At 43.3% G+C, this 17,553-nt stretch overlaps 1 protein-coding gene and 1 long non-coding RNA gene across 2 annotated transcripts in view; one reads left to right on the forward strand and one right to left on the reverse strand.

The window, feature by feature from the left end:
• Window positions 1–8,340, reverse strand: SOD1 (superoxide dismutase 1). Its single transcript, XM_028113950.2, has 5 exons — window positions 8,186–8,340; window positions 3,962–4,055; window positions 2,226–2,295; window positions 1,284–1,401; window positions 1–213 (listed from the first exon to the last, which is right to left on the reverse strand). The coding sequence occupies exons 1-5, from the start codon at window positions 8,255–8,257 to the stop codon at window positions 106–108; spliced, it is 462 nt and encodes a 153-aa protein (XP_027969751.1). The 5' UTR covers window positions 8,258–8,340; the 3' UTR covers window positions 1–105.
• Window positions 8,341–8,459: 119 nt separating this feature from the next.
• Window positions 8,460–17,553, forward strand: part of LOC114219052 (uncharacterized) — a 30,373-nt gene continuing 21,279 nt past the window's right edge. The window contains exons 1-2 of the long non-coding RNA XR_003611306.2: window positions 8,460–8,621; window positions 14,967–15,027. This is a non-coding gene — a long non-coding RNA (uncharacterized LOC114219052). The remainder of the gene's footprint in view (window positions 8,622–14,966; window positions 15,028–17,553) is intronic.

Below are 17,553 nucleotides of genomic sequence, written 5' to 3' on the forward strand. Positions count from 1 at the left end.
TTACACTTTTAAGGTTACAGTGTTTAATGTTTATCAAGTTAAATTTCTACAACTAGCAAGGTAACATAGGAGCTACTAGGACTCAGATCACATCCTAGGGAATATTTACTTGGCGATCCCAATGACACCACAAGCCAAACGACTCCCGGCGTTTCCCGTCTGTGTACTTTCTTCATTGCCACCTTTGCCCAAGTCATCTCGTTTCTCGTGGACCTTTAGAAAGTTTTAAGAACATTAACATAGCACTGTCAAATAATTACCACCTATTCCCAACAATACCCAAAAGACTTAAGAACCACTTAATATTAGAAAAGATCATGTTAAGATAATCCTAGCAAGGAAATATGCTAATATTTAATCTAGTGGTAAACAGTAGAAACTACTACTCAAAGCTTTTACTTCATGATACAGACTAAGTTTGTTGTAAACACTAGGTAAGTGTTGCTATCTAAACGAAATACTAAAAACCCGAGACAAGTGTTACAGGCTGCCATGTGCCAGTTTGAATCCTCTGGGAGAAATTTTAGTAGCCTGAGTAATAGCCTTCTTTTATAATAAACACTTTGGGGGGGGGGGAATGAAAGTGAATTTAAAGAAACTCAAAAATGTGCCTAATGAACTGTGAGTCTGTAAATAAGTATCTTCAACTATTTAAATAGTATTTTAGATTTGGCTCCTCAAACATTGATCAATGATTTTTCTGCTTCGCAACTATAGCTGAAGAAAACTCTAGGGTCACCTGGAAGGAAAGGACTACAGAACGTTAACTGTCCTCTGGGGCAGGCAACACAGAGCCTACGCTACTTGGTGTCTGCGAGAACCAAATGCAGCTCCCGTGGGTAACTCAGGGCAATCGCTTCCCACACGTTAAACAAGTGATGGTGACCTGCAGACATGAATAAAATACTAACACTGAGGTCCAGCTCAGATTTTAGACTTAACAAAATGTTTAACTATAAGGGGGACACTCAAATGTGGCAGGAAAATCTGGCCATTTTAAAACTAGACAAAGACTACTTCTGTTTCCACAGTACACATCTAATATGACCAAATGTAACTTACTTAACGACCACAGTTCCATAGAAGAGTGTCATAACCACCTACATCATTAATTCACCTTCACTGTAATCATCAAATAAAGTAATTGCTTTTCCTAATCTGAACTAAAGGTACAATGTACGTGGATCCTTAGAAACCAGGATTAATAATCATGAACTCGTGAAAAGATACATGTCTGTGTATTAGAAGAAATGGTACGCATATCCTAGCATATGAAAACTCACCACCATTGTGCGGCCAATGATGGAATGGTCTCCTGAGAGTGCGATCAGAGGATCTTCCAAGGACACGGTGGCCACACCATCCTTGCCAGCAGTCACGTTGCCCAGGTCTCCAACATGCCTAACAGTTTTGAAAAAGCATCAGGAATTAGGACTGACTTCCATTTAACATCAGGCTAGTTGGTGAGTCAGATACATAAGGGTGGACACTAAGAGGTGGATATGGTATGTGTCAGATAGGACCCACTCTTCCAGACGGACAGATTTTTAGAACATACACAACTAGAAACAACTTGACATTCTAGACACATTGCTCTTCAAACAAAGCTTCAAATCTACACAGTAGTGCTCTGGGAAGAATCGTGGGATGGGGGCACATCTCTAATGTCAGAGGTAAAGTACCAAAGGGTAAACTCTGAGTTAATGAGTTACACCTGTTAATACTTGGCATGGCTAAGAATGCTATATGCTAGGCCTCTGTTATTAAAATAAATTAATCCCTGTCCTTAAATTTAATATTTTCCTGAAAGGCTCTCAGGAAACACACAAATGGACTCACTGAATTTTCAATATCAAATTTTTATCTACAAGGCTTCCTATGTTTCACAATGGTTTATGTTGCTAGTGGTTGACAGTACTGTTTGTTATTCATGACATTTCCTGTATTAGTTCCCTTTGGCACTTGTATTAGTTCTATATTCAATAAATGCTACAAAACCAAATCGTCTTAATTGTCCCCATTTGTCAATTCCTCAGCCCAGAGAGGAAGCCGCTCTAGCACCTGGAGCCAAGGGGTTACTTGGGGGGGTAACAAATTTAAGAGCAGAGGTGGGGAGGCCTACTCACAGTTACATTAGCATGCAATCTGCAAGTAGTACACCCATACGGACCCCAACAAGCCATCGCCATAATTTTAGTAAGCATTAAAGCACTTTTGTCACTCACCTCTCTTGATCGTTTGGCCCACCGTGTTTTTTGGATAGAGGATTAAAGTGAGGACCTGCACTGGTACAGCCTATTTGCCAAAAACAAAAACAAAGGTAGCCAAATTATGAATCAGGATTTCAAAATAAATTCTAAAAAAAAACTGGTCATTGCTAAAACCTCAAATACAGAAAATACTGACCTACCATCATGACTTCTAGGTTCATAAAAACAGGAAGCAACACTTTAGTATAAACAAAACAGGCAAGCAGTAGAAACAATTTCTATAACACCAGTAAAGCTAATACCCTTCTCTGGGCTTTGGTTTCTTCACTGCCCTGTAAAATAAGAGGGCCAGGATTTGATCTTCATGGTTCTTCTATTATTAAAATCCCATGATTCTGATCCTGGTTTATACGGTAGCGAACCTTAACTACAAGAAACTCACCTCCCCAGCAACATACTACCAGCAACTACCGTTGGTGCCTTTACTTGGTGCAAGCAGAATATAAATGGCACCTTCTAACTATGAGCCAAGGCTGTTGCCTCACAGAATTCCAAGGGGCAGCATTCAGAATATATTCTGGAAAAATGGCACTCCTGTGCTTCAGGGAAAGCCATTCTCACAGAACCACCACCACAGTGCAGGAGGTTCTTTAGTGACAGGCTTTCTTCACTCAGCAGGTGACGGAGGAGAGTTTCCATTGTTTACAGCTTCAACCCAGCTTCCCCAGGGAGAAGACACACAGGTTATGGGAAGTAGCACAGTAAATCAAAGACCCAGGGCAAATGCCTCCCAAAGCAGAGGCAGTAAAAAAAAGGGCAACCTGAGGAATTTCAATCGGCAAAATGGATCAAAGCTGTCATTAAATCACAATTTTTATAGGAACCAAATCATAGAACATAAAAACAAATCCAGCAAGACGAATGAATCAGGTTCTCATCATAAAAAGTAAACACTGAGTTCAGGTTACTTGAATATGGTAAAAGATGACTAAATGCATTTTAACCCATAAGCTTTTAACTTGCTTCTAATTCCAAACTAAGAAAATGAAACTCAACCAAAAGCACCGCTAGTTTACATTCATTTTTCAGATTTTACCTTCTGTCCCGCTAAGGCTCTTGTGTTGGAGGGATGGAGCTATTCTTACAGAATAATGCAAATAAATGCAGACCCTGTGCTTGAAGCACCCACCCTCAACCCCAGCTCACAAACACCTGAGATTACTATGGAAGGTAAGAAAGTAGGTTAATTTTTTGTTTTTTTTATTGTTTTCTTAAAAAATACTTGACTCTTTTTATAATCAAGGTATAAACATGTTTAAAAAACATCAACTTCGGGGCGCCTGGGTGGCTCAGTCATTAAGCATCTGCCTTCAGCTCAGGTCATGATCCCGGGGTCCTAGGATCGAGCCCCTCATTGTTGGGCTCCCTGCTCTGCGGGAAGCCTGCTTCTGCTTCTCCTTCTCCCACTCCCCCTGCTTGTGTTCCCTCTCTCACCTTCTCTGTCAAATAAAATCTTAAAAAAAACACACACACACACACACAAAATCAACTTCTTCCCCTTCCTTTCCACACTTAAGAGTTGCAAACCAGTCTTTTGGCTCATTTCCCTAAGGTTAACCTTAGTAATCCTACTGACTTTATTTTTTTTCCTGCATGTTGAGAGTTTTTAATGTTTAGGGGTAGCTCTACCCAGTCCTAATTATTTTACTAGCTGAGACAAGTAGGAGTCACCAGACCAACACAATACTCACCTTGGGTATTATCTCCAAATTGATGGACGTGGAATCCATGCTCACCTTCAGTCAATCCCGTAATGGTTCCTGACACCACAACAGGCCCACTTCCCTTTAGTCAAAGAAAAGTGCAAAAAGTTTGAGAGAGCAAGTGCTTCTGAACAAAGAAAACAGTTGAATTACCTTTACCAATCACAAGAAAATGGAAGGAACATGGACGTGGGAGTTGAAAGATCTGTGTCCAAATCCCAGGCCTACCACTTTTCTACCAAGCTATTTAACTGTTTTAGGCTGGGGACCAACACAAGGGAGATGTGACCTTGCTCTAACACTCAGAGCCCAGGAGCCATGCAGCAGGTATCACAATTAATAGCACAGAAAACGCACCTAGCAGAGGGGCGAGTGAGCATGAAAATGGAGGATTTGTAGACTTTGTAGGGCTTGACTCCCCTACAATGGATATATAACAAGAATAAGTTCTTCTTTATTTTGCAAATGCTTTTGAATACATTATATTTGCACCTGCTGAATATGAATATGTATCAAACTTTTTAACCCAAATGGTAGCACCAACATAGCACCTCGTTTTCTTCATGCAGACATTCTTCCATAGAGCAAACATACAGATTTGCCATCAAAAAAAGAAAAGAAAAAGACACCTTGGAAATGTCCAACTGGTTGCCGCAGGATCCCTGTTCTCTACTCACCCACTAGGTGGGTATTTATCAGTCTCCAGCATAGATATTTTTTATTAATAGCCAGAAAATATTCTATCCCACTTTCCCTGGGGGACTGATTCTGGTCTGTTGTTTTCCAAACTCATTTTAGGCCCTCAAACCTAGATAACCTTTCTACTCGAGACCAAAAAGAAAGGGCAATAAAAACACTAAAGCAGAAAAACACACAGGTATCGCCATGCAGGCAATGGTAATAGGTAATAGGGCTGCAGAGTGCATAAAGAAATTAAGGAAGTTACCTTTTACAACTAAGAGATCTTAGGAACAAAAATAAAATACACACAGCATCCATACCACACAGTTATACACATGATGGTGTCTCTGTTTTTAGCTAGGTTTTTTAACAGCCAGGGCCAACAGTTACAAGGGGTTAATGTTTGACTTTCCATTGGATAAATACCACTGCTCAACGGAAGCAGTATGTCAACTCCTGCCCCCTTCTTTGCTTTTCTTTTTGAGAAGAGACTAGGATTCTTCTAAGCTTTAATTCTGGAAAAACTAAAACATGAATGTTTCTCCCCAAAACGCACTGTGTTATCAACAGCAGAGACAAAAGGGCAGGTTCTTCCAAGCTTCCATTAATGGGTAATGGGTAATGCACAGAGCACATATGAGCATTTCAACAGTAAGCTGCCTGGGTACAACCCTATAGGGGCCAGGCTGTTATCTTAAATGACTGAAACAGGTCAGGGAAGCAAAAAGGAATATAAATTCAGTCCTGCAGGGTGCTGCCCTGAGCTAACGAGGGCTCAGTGTGGGCAGATCTCCAAAGTTTTCAAGAAAAGCTAGTAATTTGGACTTACAGATGAAAATTTGATTTTTAAAAATTGGAAATTAATCCAAAATTTTAACACTCTAGGCCAAACAAATACAATTTATTTCCAATTTAACATTCCTGCATAGCCGTAGAGCTATAATGCTTAACTACACAAGGATCTTTTATCAGGTACAAACAGCACCACCAAAATGAAGTTTGGAACTTAAAAGAGGGAGCCACACCCGCAACTCAGATGAGGTGGAAAAACTCAATTATGTATGGATTCACAGCTTGGCTTCTGAAGGTAACACCCAAGCCATTTCTCCATGGCCAGAGGGAAGGTATCCCTCAAAGGCTTCTCAGATTCTCTAGTGCTGGTGAAATTACATAAGGAAAGGAGGAGCAAAACAAAGTCTGGCAACTGAAAACAGCAAAATTTAGTCAAATGACAAAGCCTTTTCCAGAAAATCTGGAAACCACCTATTAAAGGAAAAAAATTAAGCTCCCTCGCATAAATTTCCAAGATTACTTTTCATGTCCTCTCACATTTCTGTAAGCCACTTTAAAGATTAAATCTCATTCGTATATTAAATATTGTTACGATTATCAAGCCAAGTACAACCACAATTTTCCATCAGTTCCTAACCTAAGATTTGGGGGACAAGTCTTATCACAAGCACCTTCCTTGTAAGACATGTTTTGCAATTTTTTAAAGATTTTATTAGACAGAGAGAGAGAGAGAGAGAGAGAGAGAGAGAGAGAGAGAGAGAATAAGTAGGCAGATCGGCAGAGCAAGAGGGAAAAGCAGGCTCTCCGCTGAGCTGGGAGCCCGATGCAGGGTTCGATCCCAGGACCCTGGGATCATGACCTGAGCCGAAGGCAGCTGCTTAACCGACTGAGCCACCCAGGCACCCCATGTTTTGCAATACTATTGAGTACTTCTGTATAGTTTATTTTTTGACCATTTCAGCAATGGGCCTATTGGTAGAGCAATTTCAAAACCATTTTACAGAGAATTTGGTTAAATGAATGCCCCAACAACAGAGTTAAGTGAAACTCTCCACATCTGACTTCCAACTCCCAAACCCCACCCACTACCCTCTGCCAACAGTTCTCAATTCTTGGTGCAAATTAGTACTACTGTGGAAACTTTAAAAACAGCAAAGGTCAGACTGCACCCTGACAGATTTAGATATAACTGATCTGGAATCAACATTTTTTTTAAGTATTGGTTTTATTTTATTATTTTTTAAAGATTTTATTTATTTGAGAGAGAGAGAATGAGTGATAGCACGAGAGAGAAGAGGGTCAGAGGGAGAAGGAGACTCCCTGCTGAGCGGGAAGCCCGATGTGGGACTCGATCCCAGGACTCCAGGATCATGACCCGAGCCGAAGGCAGTCGCTTAACCAACTGAGCCACCCAGGCGCCCTGGAAACATTTTTTTAAAAGCTCCCCAAATGAGCCTACTGTGCACCCAGGGGTTTAAAAAAAAAAAAAAAATCACAGGTTTGGAAAACAACCAACAAGGGAGTCGATTAGATCTCCGGAGGTGGAAAAGGAGCTTTGTCCAAGGCCATCTTCTCTGCCTTTACAGCCTGACCGTGACCTACAGCAAGGGTCAGCAAACTTTTCTGTAAGGGGCCACATAAGGTCTCTGTCCTGTTTAAAGTCAAAAACAAATGGAGACCAGCCTTGAAAATTCCCTGATCAGACAAAACAAATTTAGTCATACAAGCATAGCTTAATTGGTTTATTTTGCAAGACTAACTTGACCCGGGTCATTTCCTATTTATGCTCCTGGAAATCCTAAGCAAAAGCTAAAACTGTTTGAATCCCTAGGCCGGTATGCGGTAACCACCAACCAATTTCTCACCATTTAAGAAAACTATCATGACCCATCACTGTGAAAAATAAACAGTCCCTGCCTTCTCACTATATAAGCTGCTTTATAACAAAATACCCCTCATCCTCATTCCATGGTTTGGTCTGAGTGCTCCCGGTTCACGACTATCTTCCGGTGTGTGTGCACATTTAAGCTTTCACTAATTACTACTTCAGGGACTCAATGGTTTTCATCGCTGCCTCGACAGTCACGTGATTCCTGTTTTTCAGTACCCTCTCAACTAACCAAGTTCCAGCCACCCTCTTAGCTCCTGGCCTGTACAACACCCGCCCCGGGACCGGCTGTGCCCCCAGGCTGCAAGCTGCAGACCCCTGAGCGGAAAGGAAGCCCCCAAGTGGGCTAACGGATGCGACCGTGTCCAGGCGGCCCTGCCGCACTCCCTGCTCCCAAAGGCGGGCCAGGCCCGGGACTGCGCAACTCGAGTCCGCAGGAGCCTCAGGACCCACAAGACGACCCCGAAAGGGAAGGGCCACAGCCTCTTCAAAAACGTCACGTCTCCGCCCCGGGCTACAGACGCCACGGAGGCGGCCCAGGCCCTCGGGCCAGCCGGCCTCCGCCCTCCTTCCCGGGCCCGCGCTCCGAGCAACCCCACCAGGGTCGGCCGCTGCTCCTTCCCTGCACCCGCGCCCAGGCCTCGCCACGCACCGCCGCCCCCGCCGGGCCCGCCCGGTGACTCAGCACTCGGCCGCCGCACCGCCGCGGGGCAGAGGCCTCGGGCGGCGCGAACCTGCAGACACGGCGCGGCGGGGGCGTGACGAGAGCGGCGCGAGGCCCGGGCGGCCGCCACTGCCGGGCACAGGTGCGCGGGCACGGCCTCGCCGCCGGCCTCCGCCCCAGCCCTTGCCTTCTGCACGAAGTGGATGGTGCCCTCCACCGGGCCCTGGCCCTTCAGCACGCACACGGCCTTCATCTCCATGACTCGCGAGGCCGCGCTCCGGTCCGGGTTCCAAAAGCTGTGAGGACTCGGAGCGTAGCGGAAGACGCCGCAGCAGACGCCGACGCAAACCGAGGTAGTCGCGCCGCGCGCTCTTATAGGGCCGGAGCTCCGCGCCCCGCCCACCCTGGCCCGGAACCAATCGCCGGCCGCGCGCTCAGCCCGCTCCCCACGAGGCGTCGGCACGCGAGTGGCCGGGAGTGACCGACCGGGGGCGGGACCAAGGGGCAGCGCGGGGATCCTTGCGTCCCGCGGCTCTAAAACGCCCGGAAACATGGAATTGTGGAAAAATTCGGCCTTTCTCTTCCCTTCCGTAGATGACAGTACGCGAAATTGGGAAAATGAGGTATACGTGGCACGCCTTTAATATTTTAAGTCACTTTGTGTGGTGACTTTTGGTTGTAAGAACATTGTCTCATCTGTTTCTTAGAAATTGGCTCATCTGTTAAATTGGGACGCGTCGAGCTGGGGGTGCTTTATGTCGTTTCATTTCTTGTGTTTTGGGTTTCCGAGGGTGTGTTGAGTCGGCGCATCTCAATCCCTGCCCTCGCCTTTTCTTCCCTGCAGTTTTTAGTCCTTAGCACACGGCGTTACCAATTTGGTTAGCGGAATTCTGTGTTCTCGTCACCTTTTCCCTGTTTGACTAGGCCCACAACTGTAAAAATACCAAATCGTCAGCACACTGACTTCTGCACATCTCTCGGGTGTTGTCGGGCTCTGCTGCCTCAACCGTCAGGGAGAAGGGCAGAGTGGGTGGGTACAAGTTATACCCCCACGCGGAGTCTTACTTAGCCTTCAAGAGAGATATTTCTTTTCTTTTTTTAAAAAGATTTTATTTATTCACTTGAGAGAGAGAGGCAGAGAGAGAGCATGAGCAGGGGAGAAAGGCAGAGGCTGAGGGAGAAGCCGGCTCCCTGTTGAGCTGGGAGCGAGGACGTGGGGCTCCGTCCCAGGACCCCCGGGATCATGACCAGAGCTGAAGGCAGACGCTTAACCATCTGAGCCACCCAGGCGCCCCCAAGGGACATATTTCAAAAACATGTTATGAAATGAGCCAACAGTACGAACTATTTTTGTGTATTTTAAGGATAAACATATTCACTGTGTGTTCTGAAATGTCTACAAAGATATACAGGAGACTGTAGCACCATTTATTAAGTTCTCTTAGAATTTTTTTCACAAAGGCCATGAATTTGTTTGCACAGACAGGGCTTTGAGACTCCTACCCGCCCTGTCTTTTGTTGGGAAGATAGTTTGATAAGCCATGGGGGCTGGGGGCATGGAGGGGAGTAGAGGCTTCATCTTCCATCCCCACAGGGCATGCCTGATGGAATGCCAGCAAAGGTGGCTGAACTGTTTTTGGAGGAAGGGGTGAGTTTACCTTCACTTGGAAGTGTGCATTACACTCACCCAAAGGGCTTGTTAAACTGCAGGTTGCTGGGTTTGACTCGGTGGGTCTGGGATGGGAACCCAGAACTTGCATTCCTAACTTGTTCCAAGGTAGCACTGGTGCTGCTGGCCTGCTACCTCACTTTGAGAACCTGTGACTTGGCGGGTGTTCTTCTTGCCCAGGGAAGCAGGCAAGTTGGGGCCAAGAGCTGGAACTACTCGACTCCAAAGAAGAGATGGGGAAAGTGTCCTGAAAAGAAAAGTGGAAACAAAGAGACCAGGACAGGGACCAAGAGGGGACAGACCTAAAGGAGAATAGCTCTGCCTGCTGGGGATTTCTGTTCCGTTTGCTTTGTGGGATTTTTAAATCCTCCCCATTTCCTGAGAACTCTTCACCACAATCTGTATTTCCTTCTAATGCTCATTCAGGAGGATTCACTTGTAAGGATGACAAAATACTGAGGCCTAATTCAATGCCAGAGTGAAACAAGGACAGTGGCTGCTTCAGCCGCACGTGGGCTACACTTCATCGTATTTACTTATTTAGACCCTTGGATTCTAAGGCGTCCTCTATCAAAGATACACAATCCCCATTTTTTATCAGCCTCTAGAAAGTGCACATATTCGTAATTTTCCTGCTTGTACTTACTAGTATTCGCCAGATAATTGGCGTATGCTAGTAAGTTGCATAAATGTGCAAATGCTAGCCAAAGGGCCTTTGCCCAAGGTCTAAGTTTCTTTGGGTTCCAGGAAATTAGGAAGTCAGGTTTCAGTTCATTATATGAGCTGGCCAGGGGACCAGCCCAGGGACCAACTCCTGGATACAAAGAGCAGCCCTGGGACAGGGAGCTGGTCCTCTTTTGAGATAGTCAGATGAAGCCTGGAGAGCCCCCTGTTTTGGTCAGTGGAAGGGCTTTGTCTCCTACAGGCTTAGAGGACCCCAGAAGGTACTCTAAATTCATTCCCAGTACTGCCCTCCCGCCTGCACAGTGGAGTCCCTGGCCCTGGGCCCGTACTTCAGAAGGCTCTGTTCTGTCCCTCCCCAAGCCAGATATCCTCTGAGGGAGAGTCTGTGGAGCCAAGAGGGTGTTCCCATCCAGATCCTTACCCCTCCTTCTAGAACAGGATTAAGGAATTTAAATACAGGCATACCCCCATTTTATTGCGCTTCACTTTATTGCACTTTGCAGATGTATTTTTTTGTGAACTGAAGGTTTGGGGCAACCCTGATTGAGCAAGTCTGTGGGCACCATTTTTCTTTTCTTTCTTTTTTTCCCCCAAAGATTTTATTTTTAGATAATCTCTACACCCAGTGTGGGGCTCACACTCACAACCCTGAGATCAAGAGTCACACACTCCACTGACTGAGCCAGCCAGGCACCCACTGGCACCGTTTTTCCAGCAGCCTTTGCTCACTTCATGTCTCTGTGTCACGTTTTTGGTAATTCTCGCAATATTTCAAACTTCTTTATTATCCATTATATTTGTTATGATGATCTGTGATCAGTGATTATGAACTGGCTGATAGCTCAGGTGATGGTTAGCATTTTTTAGCAATAAGATATTTTTAAATTAAGGTATATACATTTTTTTAGACATAATGCTATTGCACATTTACTACTGTGTGTGTAAACATAACTTTTACATGCACTGGGAAACCAAAAATTTCATCCAACTTACTTTATTGCAATATTTACTTTATTGCGGTGGTCTGGAACCAAACCTACAATATCTCTAAGGTATCTTGTGATCTTGAACAGTATTTCTTGTCCATCCTACAGCAGGATATCTCAGTCTTGGCACTGTTAACATTTTGGGTCAGATAACTACTTGTTGTGGTGGCCATCCTGTACCTTGTAGGATGTTTAGTAGCATCCCTGGCCTCTACCCACTAGATGCTCTTAACACCCCCTTCCTCAAGCTGTGACAAACAAAATGTCTCCAGAAATTGCCAAATGTTCCCTGAGGGGCAAAATTGCCCCCAGTTGAGAACTACTGTTCTAGAACACTCATTGAATACTTAAGACATTGGAATTTCTTGGCATCCTCGGTCTGTTTCCAGGGCCTAGACAGGCTAAAGATGGACTGTGCCACCATGGGTATACACCTAAGTTTGACCATAGGCCCCCTCAGTGCAGCATGAAGCCTGCAGTGGGGAAAGAAGGAAAGACCAGGGACAGGGGCCTGGCTCTCATTCTATCGCCGCCACCTTCCTACATAGAACTCAAGGAAGTCCAAGAATGCCATATTTGAACCTGCCTTCCAGGTCTTTATTAAGATATATTTGTTAAACCAGAAGATAGGATCTATTTTATCTGGCTGTTATCTTGATTTATATCATTTAAAGATCTAGTGTATGGTGTGAGGGCCTCCATTTGTGCTCTTGACCCAGTCTAGTAAATAATTAGGGCAGGCCTATTCATTTTGACCTTGAGATTCCATGGTGGCGTTGGAGTGCTCCTGCCCCAAAATTTTGTGCCCCAGAGTTCATGTGTTTCAAACTGCAGTGTGACCAGAGTACTCAGGTAATTTTGAAAAGTTCACTTTTGTACCAGGCCAATCCTATTGAGAGTCATTGTTTCCAAGAAGTCAAAAAAATCCAAAAGTAGCTTGGGTTGTCTTGAGCCCCAAAATGTGGCCAGAATCTGACGGTCAGAATGGCGCACGAGTAATCCAGAGAGACTTTGATTTTATAGGGAATGATGAGGAGGGATAGATGTCTCAGATATCACTGCAGCCTGAGTGGATGACTGAACAGCTTATGGCGTGTCTTTCTGGCATTCCTGAGAATGAAAGTCAATGTTTGGGGACCTCTGTAGTTAGGATGTGAGTGAGAAGGTAGACCAGAAGTTCAGTCTTACATTTCTTTTCTTTTCCCCTTCCTCCTCTTCTTTTCCTAGGGTTCATTTTTCTATTTTTCTCCTTTAACTCTTCTTTCTCTTCCCTAAATCATTTTTATTTCTGTGACTCAAGGCAATTTTCCCTTTATACCTTCATCATTCTCAGTAAATATGTAGTTTTCTATTAATCTCCTTCACATCACAAAGGGATTATTACCACAGCCTTTGCTTATGAAAGACATATTTTTTTTAAGATTTATTTATTTATTTATTTTAGAGAGAGAACGGGAGGGAGGGGCAGAGGGAGAGGGAGAGAGAGCATCTCAAGCAGACTCACCGCTGAGCATGGAGCTGACGTGGGGCTCAATCTCAGGATCCTGAGATCATGACCTGAGCAGAAATCAAGAGTTAGGTGCTCAACTGACTGAGCCACCTAGGGGCCCCCCAAAAGACATATTTTTATGTGACTTGTAGAAAAATGCCAGAGTTAGGGAAAATTCAAAAGAAGCAAAGTACAAAGAGAGGTTTTTAAATGCTAAGAAACAAATGCACTAACAGGAAGCAAAGGAGAAACAAGAAGTGGCATTAGCTAGTTCTGCCTGCAGATACTGAAATGCAGATGTCAGTAAATCCCCAAAACTGAAACCTATTACCAATAAACCCTCTAGGAAGATTATATCACAGAATCATGAGGTATCTGAGGCATTCTTAAAAGTTAGAAAGTGAAAAGTGTAAAAATTAATGTAGATTGCTAGTAAGCAGGAGTGAACAGTCTGCGATTAGAAGTTTGCGAACTGTAATTGCGAGTTAGCTGTATATTTAATAATCTTGTCAATAACCTATGTCATAGGCTATATTTTTAGCAGTTCCAGCCTGGGCTCTGGCTCAGTCTGGCCCACTGTATCTTCCTGGATAATCCTCTCTAGACCTCAGCTGTCAATCACAGGTACCTGGGCTGCACATTAGAACTACCTGGGAGCTTTTTTGAAAACACTGGGCTTGTGCCCGATTACATTCAAATCTTCAAATTGTATATATATAAGCTATAAATGCACATTATGTTACTGTAAGACATAAGAAACTAACAACGGTTTGGGGTGCCTGGGTGGCCCAGTCAGTTACCTGACTGCCTTCAGGTTGGGCTCCCCGCTCAGCAGAGAGTCTGCTTCTCCGTCTGCCCCACCCCCTCCGCTCGTGCATGTGGACTCTCTCGCAAATAAATAAATAAATAATCTTAAAAAAAAAAAAGAAGAAACTAACAATGGTTTGCATTGGGAATATGCCACTTACCTTGGCACTTCATCACGTGAGAAAAATGCACCTTTATTTGGTTAAACAAGCATAACCAGGTTTCTGGTACATGTAGTCAAAAGCAGTTCCTAACTGATAAAGATGAGAAGCCACCAAAGAAGTTTTAGCAGGAAGCAGTATGAGTATGTCCATGTGTAAGAATGATCCCTGGGAGGGGCGGGGGCTGTGCCTGGGCGGCTCAGTCAGTTGAATGTTGGACTCTTGATTTCGGCTCAGGTCATGACCTCAGGACTGTGGGATCAAGCCCTGTGTGGGTTCTGCACGGGATCTGCTTATCCCTCTCCCACTGCTCCACCCCCCCCCAACTAGCGTGCCCTTTCTCGCTCTCTAAAATAAATAAATAAATAAATAAATAAATAAATAAATAAATAAATAAATAAAATCTTTAAAAAAAATGATCCCTAGACTATCTTGAGTGTGGACTGACAGGGGGTGGGGTGAGACTGAAGGCAGTGAGTCCATTTGCAAGTCATGATAAGGTCCTGGCGTAAGGCCATTACTGGAAAAAATGGAGAGATAATGGAAACGGAATGCAAGCCTCAGTGACTATCTAAAGTGCAGGATGAGGGAGGGGGAAGGCAAAAGTAGTTCCCCTGTTTTAGGCTTGGGCCACCGGGTGGATGGTGGTGCCATTTACCAAGGAAAGCAAGTAGAGGGATAAAGAGCCTCATTCAGGAAAGGGTGCATCTGGGGTGCCTGAGGGACCTAGAAGTGCCAAGCTTGAATTGTCCACTTGGATATGGGTCTGAATCTCAGGGTCACTTCTAAGTCTGGACTCTATGTCAAATTTAACATACATGCTATTCAGATTTGTAAAGAAAATGTAGTTATTTATTCCCTCTAGGGGATGTAATTGTCTTCATGAACCTCTACCACTTTGGATGGGTAAGAATCAGATAAGACTTGGATGTGCCAATGATGTTATGTCAAGTTCATTTCTTTTAAACAGTCTCTTTAGAGCAGTGATTTCCATACCTTAGTATAAGAATTAGCTGGAAGGCTTATTAAAACCCAGATTGCTGGTCCCCATCCCCAGAAACTTTTAAAAAAGAAATAGCTTTATTAATATATAATTAAATACTATAAAAAAATTCACGCTTTGTAAGTGTACACTTTGGTGATTTTTTTTTTTTTTTTTTTTTTTTTTTTAGTAAATTTATGTAGTTGGCCATCATTATCAAAATGCAGTTTTAGAACATTTCCATCAGCCCGGTAAGTTTCCTCCTGCTGGTTTTTGCTTAATCCCTTCTCCTATCCCAAGCCCTTGGCAACCACTGATCTGCATTTTTCTCTATAAATTTGCCTTTTCTGTACGTTTCTTATAAATGGAACCATACAATATGTAGTCTTTGCATCTGGCTTCTTTCATTTAGTATGTTTTAGAGCTTAATCTATGTTGTAGCATGCATCAATAGATCATTCCTTTTTATGTCTAAATAGTAGTTTATTATATGGATATACCACAGATTATTCTCCCACTCACAAAAGTTGCTGGACATTTGGATTTGTTGTGGTTTGAATTGTGACTCCTCCAAAATTCGTAACTTGAAGTCTAACCCCATGTGACCTTACTTGGAAATTGGGTTTTGTAGATTCCTGATCTATTGACTCTTTTATCACTATGAAGCATCTCTTTGTCTCTAGTAATATTTCTTATCTTTACATCTATTTTAGCTAATATCCACATAAGCCGCTTCACCTTTCTTATGGTTACTGTTTTCATGGTATATCTTTTTTCATCTTTTTACTTTCAGCCTATTTGTGTCTCTGAACCTAAGTGTGTCTCTTGCATGTAGCATATATTTGGATCTTGCTTTTTGTATCCAATCTGAATATCTCTACTCTTTGATTGGGATATATAGGCCATGCACATTTAATGTAATTCATAATATGTATGGATTTACATTTGCCATTTTGCTATTTGTCTCCCATATGTCCCCTCTCTTCCTTGTTTCTCTGTACCTCTTTTATTGCTTTCTTTTGTGTTAAATAAGTATTTTTTGGTATATCATTTAAGTTCCTCTGTTAACTTTTCTTACTATCTTAAAATGTATTTTCTTAATGGTTACTCCCTAGAGTATAGCATCTTAACTTACCAAAATCTAGTTAAGACTAATACTAATTTAATTCTGGTAAAATAATAGAAACTTTACTGCAATATAGCTCAATTTTCTTCCCTCTCTTTTGTATTATTATTGTTATACATATTACATTTATATATGCTGTAAACCCAACAATACAGTGTTTTGAGTATTGCTGTACACAATCTTATGTCTTGTAAAGAAATTAAGAGGAGAAATGAGGCAAATATATTTATAAGTCTTATATTAACCCACATATTTACCTTTTCCAGTGCTTTTCATTCTCTCCTGTGCATCCAATTGCCCTCTGATGTCACTTCCTTTCAGTCTGAAGGACTTCCTGTAGTATTTTCTGAAAGGCAAGGCTGTTATTACTTCCACTGACAGTGCCATTGGCCATGGACATCACCCACTACACCAAATCCTGTGAGCCCGCAGTGGCATAGCTGCCAGTCCTCATGACCTGTCCTGCCCTAGCAGAACCCCTCCACCCACTGGGCTGGAGGAGATGGAAGAAGTGCTAGGCCAGAATGCCTCAGACATCTACTATTCTTATTCACAGTTCGGCAGTTTTCAAGCATAAACACTTCTCAAATTGTCATCTGCCTTTGGTTGGTTTCTAGAGCACTGAAATGGTCATTCTTGTCAATTTTGTCTAGCTTTATATTATAGTTGCATTCTGGGGAGAGGATTTGCTGACCTTTTCACTTGACCATAGCCAGGAGTCAGCTTTCTCCCCCTGTGTCTCTGGTTCATTAGGACGTGGGTGTAGCTGGAGAATTTACATTTTAGTGAGTTCTCAGGTAATGCTGCTGGCCCAGAGACCACACTTTGAAAACCACCACTTTAGCTTAACTCAGAGTCTTTTAGATACTAAAACAACTTTCTTATGAACTCATTATGAGCACACATAAAATTTTATTTAAAATTGCTGCAGGGTTGTGAACCTGCCTGGCTCAGTCGGTAGAGTATGTGACTTGATCTCAGGGTTGTGAGTTCAAGACCCACGTTGGGCATGGAGCCTGCTTAAAAAAAAAAAAAAAAAAAAAAAAAACAGTGCTGCAGGGGAACAAGGTCTGAAATAAAGCCAGTTCAGAGATTTCTTTTTAGTAGAAACTTTTGATAGAAGTAAAGGTGACTAAAAATATTGTTAATATTAGGTTCAAAAAGGCCTTTCAGGTGAACAGTGGTCTATTTAGTGCCAGCCTGATGGTGTTAGCAGTTCAGGTGATTCATAACAAGACAATATAGGTAAATCTAACTGCCCACAGAGGCTCTTAATCTCATCAGAGTCTATGAGAAAATTGCTCAATTATTTTCTCATAAATGCTAGTCATTTTCCAGAGGGGTTGTAATTATCCCAAACACCACAGTGCTCCAGACTGCCTTCCTTAGACTGTGGACAGTTTCCTGTTTCACTGATAGATGCTGAGTTTCCTCCCATTCCTGTGATTGCACTCCAGGATAGACTCTGGGCATCTCTGGCAGCATTGGAGGAAAGCACCTCCTATCCATCCATGTGATGTCACCAGGAACTTTGTTGGTTTCAGCAGCTGCGCTGGTCCAGTCTGGTTCTGAACTGGTGACAGCCATGGTGTGACTGGTCCCACCACTGTTGTCTGTGGTTCAGACCATTTGCTTTGTCACCAAGTGCCCA

Source organism: Eumetopias jubatus, unplaced genomic scaffold, assembly GCF_037043125.1.
Source record: "Eumetopias jubatus isolate StellerSeaLion01/CBP00866 unplaced genomic scaffold, mEumJub1_p1.0 scaffold_1, whole genome shotgun sequence".
In the NCBI taxonomy this organism is placed as follows: domain Eukaryota; kingdom Metazoa; phylum Chordata; class Mammalia; order Carnivora; family Otariidae; genus Eumetopias; species Eumetopias jubatus.